Here is a 13,894-nt window from a genome sequence, read left to right as displayed (position 1 = left end):
GCCCTTTCTGGTATTCCTATAATGTGGAGGTTGTTATGTTTCATGTTGTCCCATAGCTCCCTTAAGCTATCTTCCTGCTTTTTAATTCTTTTTTCTATTTGCTGCTCTAATTGTGTATTTATTTCTACCTTGTTTTCCAAGTCACTGATTCAGTCCTCTGCTTCATCCAATCTGCTTTTAATCCCTTCCAGTGTGTTCATGTCAGATATATCATTCTTCATTTCTGTCTGGTTCTTGTTAATGACCTCTATATCCCTTCTCATGCTGTTGTAATTTGCACTAAAGTTCTTTAACATCTTTATAACCATTGTTTTGAACTCTAATAGGTTGCTTACCTCCATCTTATTTAATTCCTTTTCCTGGACATTCTTTCTCTCACTTGGGGGCTGTTTATATGTCTCCCCTTATTAGCTATCTCTTTATATTTGCTTGTATGTATTAGATAGAACTGCTATGCCTCCCAGTCTTTGTGGGATGGCCTTACATAGAAGGTGTTCTGAAGTGTCCAATGGTATAGACCAGTGGTCGGCAAACTCATTAGTCAACAGAGCCAAATATCAACAGTACAACGATTGAAATTTCTTTTGAGAGCCAAATTTTTTAATCTTAAACTTCTTCTAATGCCACTTCTTCAAAATAGACTCGCCCAGGCCGTGGTATTTTGTGGAAGAGCCACACTCAAGGGGCCAAAGAACCGCATGTGGCTCACGAGCCACAGTTTGCCGACCATGGGTATAGACTCTTTGTTCACCTGAGCTGGATGCTCTAGGAATGCCCCTTGTATGTGTTGTTTGGGCTCTCCTATTGTAATTGGGACCTGACTGTTGATGCCTCATTGTGGGAGGGATCTCCCCTCTGACTTGCTGCCAGTGAGGTTCAATCCCAATGTCTTCATGCCATCTGTCCAGTGGTCAGGGACTCCTTAGCCCAGAGTCTGGGTCTGCCTTGAGTCTTACACCTTGATTAACACTATTCTGGGCTGTACTTCCTTCCCCCACAGAGCTGGTTCCACAGGGGTCAGCTGCAGGCACTTGGAGCCCTGCTGGCTTTTGCCTCGCTGAGCAGTCTGGGATGGTGTCTATGGGGGGGACCCAAACTGCTATTTCTGACTAATTAGGTCAGGCAAAGACCCAAACCCTCCAGAGAACCACCTCTGCCTACAGACTGATTGGATTCAGTCAGAGTATCCTCAAGCAATGGTCCACAGGTGGGGTAAGAGGTTTTCCAACAGGGTGGGACAATTGCTTCTGCCAGGAGGCTAATTTTTATTCTCAGTCTCTTTATAGGCCTCAGAAACTCCACAGAGTGGGGCAGAGGATTAAACAATAGGGTGGGTCAACTGTCTTTCCCCCAAGGAAAAATATCAGGGTAGCACAGGTTTACCTGAGAAAGACGACCTCGGCAGAGTGAGGGAATGACTCAGCACAGGAACCCGAGGTGACTGCCTTCCAAGCCCTATTCCTGGATCCCCAACCCTAGCTTATGTTTATACAGCTCCAGTCCACTCTGCCCACCCTTTGCCAGAGCACAAGGTGAGTGGCTGCACACAGAATTTTGTGTGTTGGCCCTTTAAGAGGGTGCCTGCATTTCCATCCCTCTATCCCTGGCAGAAAGCAACCCAGCTGTTTTTCACAGCCAGATGTTACATGGACACCTTTCTCAATTCTGGTCCTCTATACTGGGGGGCCCAGCTTGAGGATTAAACTCCGAGTTCTCAGTGGCAACCCCCAACAGCTGAGATATCTCTCCGTACTTCAGCTGCTGTCTGTGGCAGCACATGCCTTTTTGTACCTCTGCCCTTCCGACCTGCCTCTATGCTTTCTGTCCTTGGTTACCAGGATTCTCTCCAGGTAGTCCTCAGTTCATTTTTCAGGGTGGTTATTCCGTATTTTTGCTGTATTTCCAGTTTGGTCCTGGGAGCATGTCTGTGAGCTTCCACTTACTCTGCCACCATTCTTAATCCCTTTAGACCATCCATTTTAAATACCCATTAGAAAAATTAGGTTGACCAATTAAATTACATTCAAAACATATATAAATACCATTAACAAACAATTTTAGAAGAAGGAAAGCCTAATTCCAAAAATGGAATCCGCAGTTCTGGGCAATGAACCTGAGAAACAAGGGGGAGGTAGTCAACTAACTACATCATCAAATTGCCAACCTTAATGACTTAAAGGTTGATAAACAAAACCTAACCAAAAAAACATAACGGAGTAGCAGCAAGTGTGAAGAAAAAAGAGAGTAGAGATGATTAATTCCATCTTGCCACTGGACTAATAACACAAGAAAAAGATTCTTGTGCTGATTTCACTGTTTAGTATATTTAAACTTACCACAAACCCGATCTAGAATCAGACAAACCAGACTGAATATCCCTGGACCAATCATCAAATTGTTCTTGTTCATACAGTTTAAACTGCTCTAAGAGATCTTCAGCACTTCGATGGAAAGATCGATATCCTGATGAGTCAGACAAAACAGCCTCTGCTATCTTGATGGTATCATCCACCTTAATAAGCCAAATTACAAGAATATTATTTAAAATCTAACAAAATTAGCATAAAATAAGCCCCATTCTCTGATCTTAGAAATTATTTTCCCATTCATCTATAAATAGTACTAGAGGCCTGGTGCACAAAATTTGTGCACGGGAGGCAGGTTGTCCCTGAGCCCAGCCTGCACCCTCTCCAATCTGGGACCCCTTGAGGGATGCCCAACCGCCGGTTTAGGCCCGATAGGGGGTTGGACATCCATCCCTCTCACAATCCAGGACTGCTGGCTCCACACCGCTCACCTGCCTCTGCCTGATTGCCCCTAACCACTTCTGCCTGCCACCCTGATCACCCCCCAACCACTCCCTGCCAGCCTGATCGACGCCTAACTGCTCCCCGGCTGGCCCGATTGCCCCTAACTGCCCTCCCCTGCTGGCCTGGTCACCCCTAACTGCCTTCCCCTGTCAGTCTGGTTGCCCCTAACTGTCCTCCCCTGCAGGCCTGGTCATCCCCAACTGCTCTCCCCTGCTGGCCCAGTCACACTTAACTGCCCTCCACTGCTGGCCTGGTCACCCCTAACTGTGCTCCCCTGCAAGCCTGCCCCCCCAAACTGCCCTCCCCTGCAGGCCTGGTCCCCCCAACTGCCCTCCCCTGCAGGCCTGGGTCCACCCCAACTGTCCTCCCCTGTAGGCCTGGTCCCCCCCAACTGCCCTCCTCTGCTGGCCTGGTCACCCCTGACTTCCCTCCCCTACAGGCCTGGTCCCCCATAACTGCTCTCCCATGCTGGCCTTGTCTGCCCCAACTGCCCTCCTCTGCTGGCCTGGTCACCCCCAACTGCCCTCCTCTGCTGGCCTGGTCATACCTAACTGCCCACAACTGCCCTCCCCTGCTGGCCATCTTGTGGCGGCCATCTTATGTCCACATGGGGGCAGCCATATTTGACCACATGGGAAGGCCATCTTGTGTCTTGGAGTAATGGTCAATTTGCATATTACTCTTTTATTAGATAGGATAATAGAAGATTTTCCAGTGAATATAAAAATATCAACCCCTGGTTTGCTTCTAATTTATACAACCTCAGGACAGCAAAACACAGAGGAGAATGCATACAAGGCATAATCTGAAGGTTAAAATAAGGGAAAATCAGGTGAAACTCCAAGAATTTTGCAATACTCCTAAATATATTAAGCAGCAGTTTGGACCCTTTGCTAAATGCTCTGGTTAATTTCTTAAACAATGATAAGCGCAATTTGAATGGCAATTTAAGGAGAGAAATTACTTTCCTTCATAACTGTACAAAGAACAATGTAGCACTTTAGAAATCTGAAAAAAGTAAGCAGCATCAAAGTAAAACATCAAAAATACAAACTTGAATAAGTAAAAATCTCAAACATGTTAGCCTTAATAGTACCCTATAGCTGTGCTCATCTCTTGAATATTTTTTACAAAGACACTTACCTGGAAAACTGCAATTGGAATGATAAATGGTTTGATAATTATCTCTATACAAGGAATGAGAAGAACCATTACAACCTCCTCAGCACACTTTTTCAGAATTCTACTTTTCACATAAAAATTTAATTGGATATATGAAGAAAAATAGAAAATGTCTTTTAATGTTTTCACTACAATTCTAGAGTGACTTGTATATTAATTTAGATTTTGCTATTAGTGTTCTTCAACTTTTATTCAAATAAATACCTTCAGTTCCAACTGGCGAATCCAAACTATATTATTAACAACCTCTGAAAGGTTTTTGCCAGAAAGTGGCCCAGATGCATCACCAGGAATTCCTCGGCTCCGGTTCTCAAAGTCTAATCGAAAATCTATAAAATGTAAATCAAATAAACGATTACACACATTTAGCAAAGATTTCCTAAAGGCTTTTGATGTTCCAAGAACTATGTCAAATATCATAGATAGAAAAATAATAAGAGTTGGTCCCTTAATGTAGTCTTAATCCTAAATGGTATACAACATAGAAAAAAGTGAGCTACAAATATATTTTCTCCAGCAAACACTATAATCTCTGATAAACTTTTACCTTTAACTGAGTCCACAAGCCTTGCCAGTAAAGTTTCTCGTTCTAACATCAATTCTTTGCTTATAATTGGACGCTTCACCAACTCTTTGTATTTCAGAAATGCTTGAAGAAGCTAATATAAAATAAAATAAGTATATGTTTATCCCAAGTGGATTAACTTGGTATATATACATATATTTCCTAAAATAGCTTAGAGAACGTATTAAATGTAAAATATTTCAGTATTTTACCTGTTGTGGACTATCTTGAATTTCTGAAATATAATTTTTCAATTTTCCTGCTATTTTTCGTTCCACAGGTATAATAATTTTTTCATATTGAGACACTGCAGCTTTCCACAAAGGCTAAACAAATTGTCAATATTGTTAGACTTTAATATCTAAAAACTGCCTTTAAAAAGATCAACACAAACAGAAAATTATATTTAGAAACATATATATATTCAACCTCAGTATATGGATTATATTGCACTGGATTCAGGCCAGTAAAAGGTTCAAATACTCGAGCCAGGATTTTCTCTTCACTAGCAGGTAAAAAATAGAGAAGCTTCTCATGAATTGTTCTAACATCCAAGACCTAAAACAAATATTAAAAAAATACAAATTTATTTAAATAAATAAATCTGCATAAATAAGTCTAAAACCTAAAGATACTGAGCAAGAATTTCTTTACCTAGGTCCTCTAAAATGAAAACTGAAACTATAACTTTGAGAATTACTTCTCATCAATATTCAAAGTGATGCGCAAAGACATACTATATTAACACATCAATCAGAGTGCTCAAATCTAGTGAAAAAATATAATATCTAAATATTTTAAAATTTTGCTTAAAGCTCACTTATATTATAGCTCCTCTCCTCCTTATTATAGTACTTATGACAGCATAATTCTGCATTAAATTGCAATTCTGATAATGAAACAATATTAACAATTCTTTTATGTACCATTTACAAACTATAGGAAAACAAATTATATTTTGTATCTAAAATTTTCCCAATAATCAAAAGATAATCAAAAAGGTTAAGTAAAAACACTATATTCTTCCATTTGAGTCGGAAATATCTGTACAAACTCATGATTTATTTTTATCTTGTTAAAAACAAAACACCAATTTAACAATCCTTCTGACAAAAAAGGCCTAAAAGCATTGATAACTAAGTAAAATTTAACACCTCCTCAATCAGATTTTTGTTGCTAAATACCATTTTTTTACTAAAAAGAGCCAGGATTGCCCTAACTGGTTTGGCTCAGTGGATAGAGCGTCGGCCTGTGGACTGAGGGGTCCCAGGTTCGATTCCGGTCGGGGGCATGTACCTTGGTTGCGGGCACATCCCCAGTGGGGGGTGTGCAGGAGGCAGCTGATCGGTGTTCCTCTCTCATCGATGTTTCTAGCTCTCTATCCCTCTCCCTTCCTCTCTGTAAAAATCAATAAAATATATATTTAAAAAAAAAAGAGCCAGGATCTTTGGAAAAATTACTAATTCCAGGTATGAGACAGAAAATATAAAAGATGGGTTGGTACATTTTGGGAGGCTTGAAAGTAAGGAAACTGTCAAAGAAACACTATAATAGATGGAAACATAAAATATAACACCTCATGGGTTCATAATAATTCTACTAAAAAACATTTCATTGATCACCAATGGAACTTACTATGATACTAACTTATTTATTCATTGTTTTTAAAAAGTGATAAATAAAAGAAGTAATTGTCTATCCAGCTATTGCTATACACACTTTATTTCAGAGTAACTAATAAATTGATGAGGAAAAGTTCTTCCACCATCACTAACAAATGTAGAAAGAACAACAGAATTAGAAAGTCCCCATTTTATATTACCTTGTAATCATTAATGGTTGCTAAAATCATTAAGAAAAAAATGAAGAGCATTATAACAGATAGATCCAGCTAAACATACCTGAACCCACATATCAGACTAAAAGTTGGAAAGTACCTATGAAGCAGCTGAGACAATCAGAAAAACTGAACACTGGTTAGATATAAAATAATGTTAGGAAATGGTTATAATTTTGGTGGATGTGAGAGTGGTATTATGATAGTGGTATTAAGGGTGAAAGTATATCATTTCTTGAATTGGCTTTAAAAATACTCTAGAAAAAAATAAAAGGAAGGCAGGTTAGACAAAGAAGGAAAAAGAACTAAATAATGTCAAAGGCTGTTGAAATTGAGCAATGGATACATTGGTATTCATTATACTATTTTACTTTTAAATATGTTTTAAGTTTTTCATGGTGAAAAAGGTTTTTAAAAATCCCCAAAGAACTATGGTTCCTGCAAGCAGAAAAGAAAAAAGTCAGCTTTGCAATCTTTTCATATTCTCATTTTGCCTATCCCTTCAAGCTAAATATATGTCCTATTCTGAAATTCAGAAGTAATGAAAATTAAGCAGCTATTTCAAATATTTCCACTGATTGACCCCCTAAAAAAGCTGTCCTGCTTACAATTTCAATAGCCAAGGGAATGTCTGATAGCTTACACACATGGACAAGTGGGCTGATTATCTTTTTTATAACAAAGAACAAAACAGAAGTTCACAATTGACAAGTTGAACACACAACAAAGAAAAAGGTGGAAACCAGTATTGTCGCACCAGATGACTGTCATAAACTATTTCACATGAACTTTAACCCTATTCTCTCCCTAAAATATAAAGAGTTTCTATCAGATGTAGTGCTTGTAAATTATAAAATACATTCATAAACGTGAGGACCTACTTCACACTTAAAGAAGAGCCAAGCCCTGGCCAGTGTTGCTCAATGGTTAGAGTGCCAGCCTGGGAACAGAAGAGTCTCAGATTCCATTTCCAGTCAAAGGCAAGTACCTGGGTTACAGGCTCAATCCTGGCAGGAGGAACCAATGGAGGTTTCCCTCTCACACTGATGTTTCTCTCTCTCTCTCTCTCTCTCTCTCTCTCTCTCTCTCTCTCTCCCTCTCTCTCTCTCTCTCTCTCCCCCCCCCCTTCCCCCACTTCCACTTTCTCTGAAAATCAATGGAAAAAATATCCTTGGGTGAGAATTAACAACAACAAAAAAGACAAGGAGCCAAATAATCAAATGATACCTCTTCAAGGCGTTTGCCAAGTTTGTCAAGTGTTTCAGGGAAATATTTTTCATTTTTCCATGGATGAGGAACATAGCGCTGCCACACCTGACCTGTTAGATGATTACAGGCGATCACCCACTGTTCACAAATTGAAATACCAGCTTTCAGATTTTCTTTCACAAGATAATAAGGATCTTCCCATAGATTCAAAGTTCCCAACTTTCTCTGAACAAATCTTCCAAATGAACCACCTAATAAAATATAAAGCAAGCTTCTTAATGGAAATGTCTTTTTACAAAATAATTATAGATACATGCCTACAACAAAATTAACATACAAATTAGTAAACTAAGGTTCTATGAAATACCACAGCGCACACCCTTAGATTTGCACTGTCAGATTTGCACTGTCAATAAAAAATATTTTTTTAAAAAACAGAAGTATTTTTGCATCCTGCAATATATCATGTACATCTTTAAAATGTAGAAATATATGCATACATTTTTTAAAGGCTGTGGAGCCTACCATATGGATATGGCATGATGTAACTTAATTCTCAATTGCTATTTGTTACAAACAATGCTACAATAAATATCCTTATGTACTTGTCTAATATTTCTTCAGGGTAATAATGAGAAGGACATTTTCTGAGTCAAAAGTATTTGCACTTTTAATATTGAGAGATAAGCCAATGTAATATTAAAGAACTTTTTAGTTCATTACAAAATAAGTTCTAAATTAATACATTCATAGGGACTAAAAATATATGAAAATTCAGTTATATTAATGGTCAAAGAATTTGACACGATTTAAATTAACCAACTATATACAAATATCTATTTAAATAATTCTGTATCATTTGCTTTCAGAGTTACTTGAAGCAACAATTATTACTTTAAGAAGCATTTTTAGTAAGAACTTAAAGAAAAAGAAAACAAAATAAAACAGGCTTCCAAAATTTGAAGTTTATTCTTTACTAGTACCTATGATATCTAAGAGATGTAACATTCGTGACTCAGGATAATGATCATGCTCTGTTTGTCTCCACACATCATCAACAACATCCCGAGTAGTCTCTACCAAGTCAACGACTTCCAATAAGGATAGGCTGTCCAAGTTATAAAACTCCTAAAACCAAAATGCATTCATTTTTAAATATAATCAGTTCTTTACCTTGGGCAATATAGTCAAAATGTTCTGACTTTTTCAACTGCTACAACTCTAACATTTGCCATATTATTTTCTCCTTTTTCTATCAGATATTTTGTTATACAAATACTCTTTAAATACCTTCACAAACATAAATTTCATGAAAGCCAGAAAAAAATAGGAATTGCAAAAAAATCTATTCATTTATTTTTAACCTTGGCCTAATTTTCTTTAACTTTGGATGCATTTATTTTATTTACCCAAATAAAGTTAGCCATAATGCCATATATACAATACCCAATTAGTTGGCATATCTTCATTCATTTACTGCATTGTATAATGTTACCAATAATACAAGGTTTATTATTGTACTAGAGGCCCGGTGCATGAAAATTCATGCACTGGAGCGGGGGCGGGGGGTCCCTCAGCCCGGCCTGCCCCCTCTCACAGTCCGGGAGCCCTCAGAGGTGGGAGGCAACCTGGCAATCAGAGGAAGGCAACGCACCCATCACACCTCTGCTGCTGCCACTGCTGGCAGTGCAAGCCTTGGCCCAGCCCTGGTTACCTGTGCCTTGGGCTGGCCCTGGACGGCTAGGCAGCTGCCATCCAAGGCCTGCCTGCACTCGGGCCAGCCCTGGGCAGCTGGGGGGCTGTGGGTACTGGGGGACTCCAGAGGCAGGCGCAAGGAGCAGCCAGACCCACCTGGGGGCAGGCCTGGCAGTGTCGCGCACCTGCCACCTGGGCGGGGCTGAGGGGACTAGGCACCGCCATCTTTGAGGGTAAGGCAGTCAATTAGCATATTCCCTCCTTATTGGCTGTGGGTGCTGCCATATTTGTGAGGGTGTGATGTCAATTAGCATATTCCCTCTTTATTAGATAGGATATTTCATCATTGTTATAAAAAGGGTTTGAAATTATTTCAAATACTTCATTAAAATATTTTTGAAATATTGGAAACAAATAGAAAATTACTTTGTATTTATTTTGAAAAGAATAGATTTTTTATAATCGTAATTAAAATAGTCCGTTATTTGACCTCTCTTAGATACATCAAGGGATAATCAATCAAATAAGTAAAAAACTACGGCTTTTTAAATTATAAATTACTTCAAAATGCTTCTAATCTGAATAAAGTGAACATTCTTTCAAAAGAACATATATTACCTCCATATAAATAAACCTCTATTAGTGTTTTAGGTTTTTGTTTTTCCCTATCTACCTGCAGAAAAGTAATTATGTTTGAGAAAAATATTTACTAGAGATTACAATCTAACTTTTAAAACTTTTAGATTTTTTTAAAATATATTTTTATTGATTTCAGAGATGAAGGGGGAGAGAGATACAGAAACAGCAATGATGAGAGAGAATCATCGTTCAGCAGCCTCCTGCATGCCCCCTACCGGAGATCTAGTCCATGACCCAGGCAAGTGCACTGACCTGGAATAGAACCTGATCTCCTTGTTCATGGGTCAATGCTCAACCACTGAGCCACACCAACTGGGCAAAATGTTTCGATTTTTAACTTGTACACATATTAAATACATATCTTAAATAAGCCTTGCTATTTATGAAGGATATATTTTGTTTGTAATCATTAAGTAATGATTTTAAAACAGATAAATTTATTAAATGTACAATTCTAAAGTACTTTTATCAAAAGCCTAACATACAATATGTATGAATTACATACTCTTGAAATTGTTTCAAATAATTCTTTAAAATAACTGGCTCTTTCTTTACTAATCTGTTTATTTCCACGATGAGTTTGTTCTATCCAAAACTGGAACTCATCATTTGGTGTAAGAATACCTGAAAAAGTGAAAAGGAAAAAACATGTCAATTGAAAATGAAAAGCCAGAAAGTAATTTGGTTTATTCGCAGATTTTGAATATTTCCTGTTTTCTTGAGGATGCATTGAAAAAAACATTTTGTAATTTCTATCAACAGAAAATTCTTACTTGAATCCACCAGAAATAACAGCACCAAATTTATACTTCACATCAAGTTTATTGCTGAGAAAAGCCTATCAGACCTATACTGTCAGTCTACTTACATCTATGAATTTGCTTCTCAGACACAAGGCTTTCCTAAATCTAATTCCAAAACCTGAATATTGCTACTGAATATTACCAAACTGGAGATGATTATGATTTAATCAATGTTTGCAATTTAAATTCAAAACACAAGCAAATTAAAATAGTTTTACTTTTAAATGTACTTTTACATTTTCCAATGAACTAGATGATCTCTACTAGTACTTGCCTAATCACATGCTGAAAATAAATGCACTATTCTTTCTGAGTCTGTGGAACTAAAAAAGCATTTAATTTACTAATTAAGCAATAAATACATTGTCCCCAATATTTTAAAATAATGACTTATGTATGTCATATGAGTATTAATTTAATTATAGACATAAAATTATAATTAGTTTCAGATAAAATAAGTTTTAAAATAAAAGTCACTGGCCTATTATCTTTACAAAGTATACAATTAGGGTAAATCCTCATTATTCAAGAATCAATTACATTTTCTATTTCTATGAATTGCACATTATTAAAGATTACACTTTTGTCTTCCCCAAATCTATTCATATAACAGAAGCTCAGGCTCAGAGAAGACCCAAACTTGTGGAAATAAATCTCTGAAGAAATATATTAATTTACTTATAAGACAATTGTTTTGTCTTTGATTAAGCTATCATTATATACCTCGTGTATCATCTTCCTTAAATTTCAGTTTTGATAAATTAGTGTCTGATCTTCGTAGAACTATACCCAATCCAGCTTCTAGTTCACTCAAAAGATTCTGAAGTTTGGGATCAAAGTTTCTACTCCATTCCTGATCCTAATAAAAACAGACAAGAGCAAACACTGATCAAAAGCTTGCCAATCAAATTGACTTCCTAAAACACTATCAAAGAACTAAGCCCACATATGCTTATTTCACTCAAAGCTTGACACCACCTCTGTCTCATTAAGGGAGAAAAAAAGTCATTACGGCAATGTAAGAGCGCTCTTACGTGGATTGCATTCTATGTATTTCTCCAATTTTCATCAAAGCTTACTTTAAAACTTTTTTAATTAAAAGAATATGCATCTTAATTAAAAAATTAAAATACTAATGATATTAACAGCATATAAAGTAATACTTACATTTCTATTTATGAAAGTATTTATCCAAATAATCTAAGGTAAAAATAAAAAGAAGTGACTATACAGCTACTTTACTCACCTTTAACAACATTGGTGCAAATACCTGCCGTACTGCTTGATAAAGGGAATTTATAGGTGATTCTAACATAGATGAAACAAGAATGTTGTTATGTAGGTTCTGATCAGTAATCACTTCAGGTCTCAGCTTGAAAAACACCAGCACTTTATCCTTTGTGTCAGCAGAATCAATCTAAAGTGATAAATAAATGATTCTTAATGTTATCTTCATAAAAGTTAATTTTTTAAAGAAATGTTCCCTAAAATATTGTGTCCCTGTAATGTTATCCCTTGGGGAAATAGTTATATAAAAATAATTATGTAGCATATTACAACCAATCTACATATTACAACCAGCTCTGCCCTGACCGGTGTTGCTCAGTGGTTAAAGCCTTGGCCTGCACACTGAAGGATCTCGGATTCGAGTCCCGATCAAAGGCACGCACCTGGGTTCCAGGTTCAACCCCAGCCCCAGGTGAGGTGCAGGCGGGAGGCAATCCATCCATGTGCCTCTGTGTGTATCTTCCCCGCCCTTCCACTCTCACTAGAAGACTCGGTGGAGGAGTGTCCTCGGGTGAGGATTAACAACAACAACAAAAGAAATTTGGCAAGTTGGGTATCCATTTTTTTTTAAGAATATAATTGTTCTGTTCAGGAAACCTGCTTTGGTCAGGTGGGATGCAAGTCGGTGGGATGCAAGCTTGGATACAGCCTTGGGGTCCTGAAGACAAGGGAGGCTGAAGAGGGACCGAGGGACCGACATCGCTGTGGGTCGTGCATGAAGGGGCTCAGGGCAGGGTGCAGGGAGCCATACCGCGTTAGAAAAGGAGAGGCCGGCGTCGGAGCGCTGCACCCTGAGGAGCATCTGGTTCCCGTCGTCCAAGAAGTTGTTGATTTCAGGACTGTGGTGCAGCAGCGGCTGGTCCCAGGGTTCCGAGTCCAGTCCAAAGTAGTTCTGGGTGGTAGTAAGGATGAAAAGCTTCCGGACGTCCTCTGCCCCGCCCGCCATCATTTGGCAGAAGGAGCGAGGGAAGGGAGCACAGGAAAGAGAAGGAAGAAGAAATCTGCGCGAGGGAAGTGAGGAGCAAAGCTCTGCTCAAATCCCGAGCCCGCGAAGGCCTACAATGCTTCGGGGTAGCCCGAGCAGTCGCTATGGCGACGGAGCGCTGTGGCGCCGTGGGCGCGCATGGACGTCCCCTCGGGCGCGCGCACGCAAGGCTCCTGGAGCCCATCGACCACTTCTGCGTGCCTTAGCTGCTTTCCGCAGTCATCGATTGCAAGGGAATCCAACAAGTTTGTGTCAGGTAGCAAAACCTGCCTTTTGTTCTTTCTCCTGGTTTCCCATAACGCATTATTAGAAAAGGTACGTCTAGTCGTCAAAGTGCTGCAGCGTGACCTGGCTTTGGGAGGGCTAGGTACTAGTGCTTCCTCTCCGCCCGCACCCATGAACAAACCACTCTCAGAGTCAGGTTGTACAACTCTAAAATGGTACATACTGATGCAGAATTTTTGGGTTCTTTGTCCGCTGGAGTGGAAGAATGAATCCACGGACAGAAGATGGTATAGCAAAGGTGGAAATTTATTAAAGAACAAGTACAGATTCCCACCGGGGTAAGGGGAAAGAATTTAACAGTACAGATTCCAACGTGGGGCTGGGGAAAGGGTCCCACTGAGTTCCTTCTCCCTAGGGTTTATAAAGGCTGCAGATCTCTGTGCTTTGAAATTCCTTCTGATTGGTCACTATTCCCTGGACTGGTTACTATGGTAACTTTTGAGCTCAAAGGTAAAACCTCACAGTGAGGTTTTCCTCCCCTCCTTCCTTACTGTTTTCCTATTGCCTTTGGGCTTTCTTCTTCTCCTTCGGGATAAAGGCTTCCTTCCCTTTATTTTGTAAATATAGACCTTTTGCTGTTCCCAGCTCCCTCATTCT

General features: G+C 38.8%; 1 protein-coding gene across 2 annotated transcripts in view; it reads right to left on the bottom strand.

Annotated features, from left to right (window-relative positions):
- Positions 1-13,152, bottom strand: part of DYNC2H1 (dynein cytoplasmic 2 heavy chain 1) — a 378,097-nt gene extending 364,945 nt beyond the window's left edge. For both annotated transcript variants that reach the window (XM_080641013.1, XM_080641014.1), the window contains exons 1-11: positions 12,779-13,152; positions 11,987-12,157; positions 11,464-11,599; positions 10,443-10,561; positions 8,587-8,731; positions 7,622-7,854; positions 4,987-5,115; positions 4,770-4,883; positions 4,540-4,651; positions 4,197-4,321; positions 2,337-2,512 (exon numbers count right to left, since the gene is read on the bottom strand). In XM_080641013.1, the coding sequence (XP_080497139.1) occupies positions 2,337-2,512; positions 4,197-4,321; positions 4,540-4,651; positions 4,770-4,883; positions 4,987-5,115; positions 7,622-7,854; positions 8,587-8,731; positions 10,443-10,561; positions 11,464-11,599; positions 11,987-12,157; positions 12,779-12,976 (1,658 nt within the window). In that variant the 5' untranslated portion in view covers positions 12,977-13,152. The remainder of the gene's footprint in view (positions 1-2,336; positions 2,513-4,196; positions 4,322-4,539; positions 4,652-4,769; positions 4,884-4,986; positions 5,116-7,621; positions 7,855-8,586; positions 8,732-10,442; positions 10,562-11,463; positions 11,600-11,986; positions 12,158-12,778) is intronic.
- Between the last annotated feature and the right edge of the window lie 742 nt (positions 13,153-13,894).

This window comes from Plecotus auritus, assembly GCF_963455305.1.
Source record: "Plecotus auritus genome assembly, chromosome: 9".
In the NCBI taxonomy this organism is placed as follows: Eukaryota; Metazoa; Chordata; class Mammalia; order Chiroptera; family Vespertilionidae; genus Plecotus; species Plecotus auritus.
Note: the sequence above shows the minus strand (reverse complement) of the source record. Positions and strands in the feature narration are given on the sequence as shown.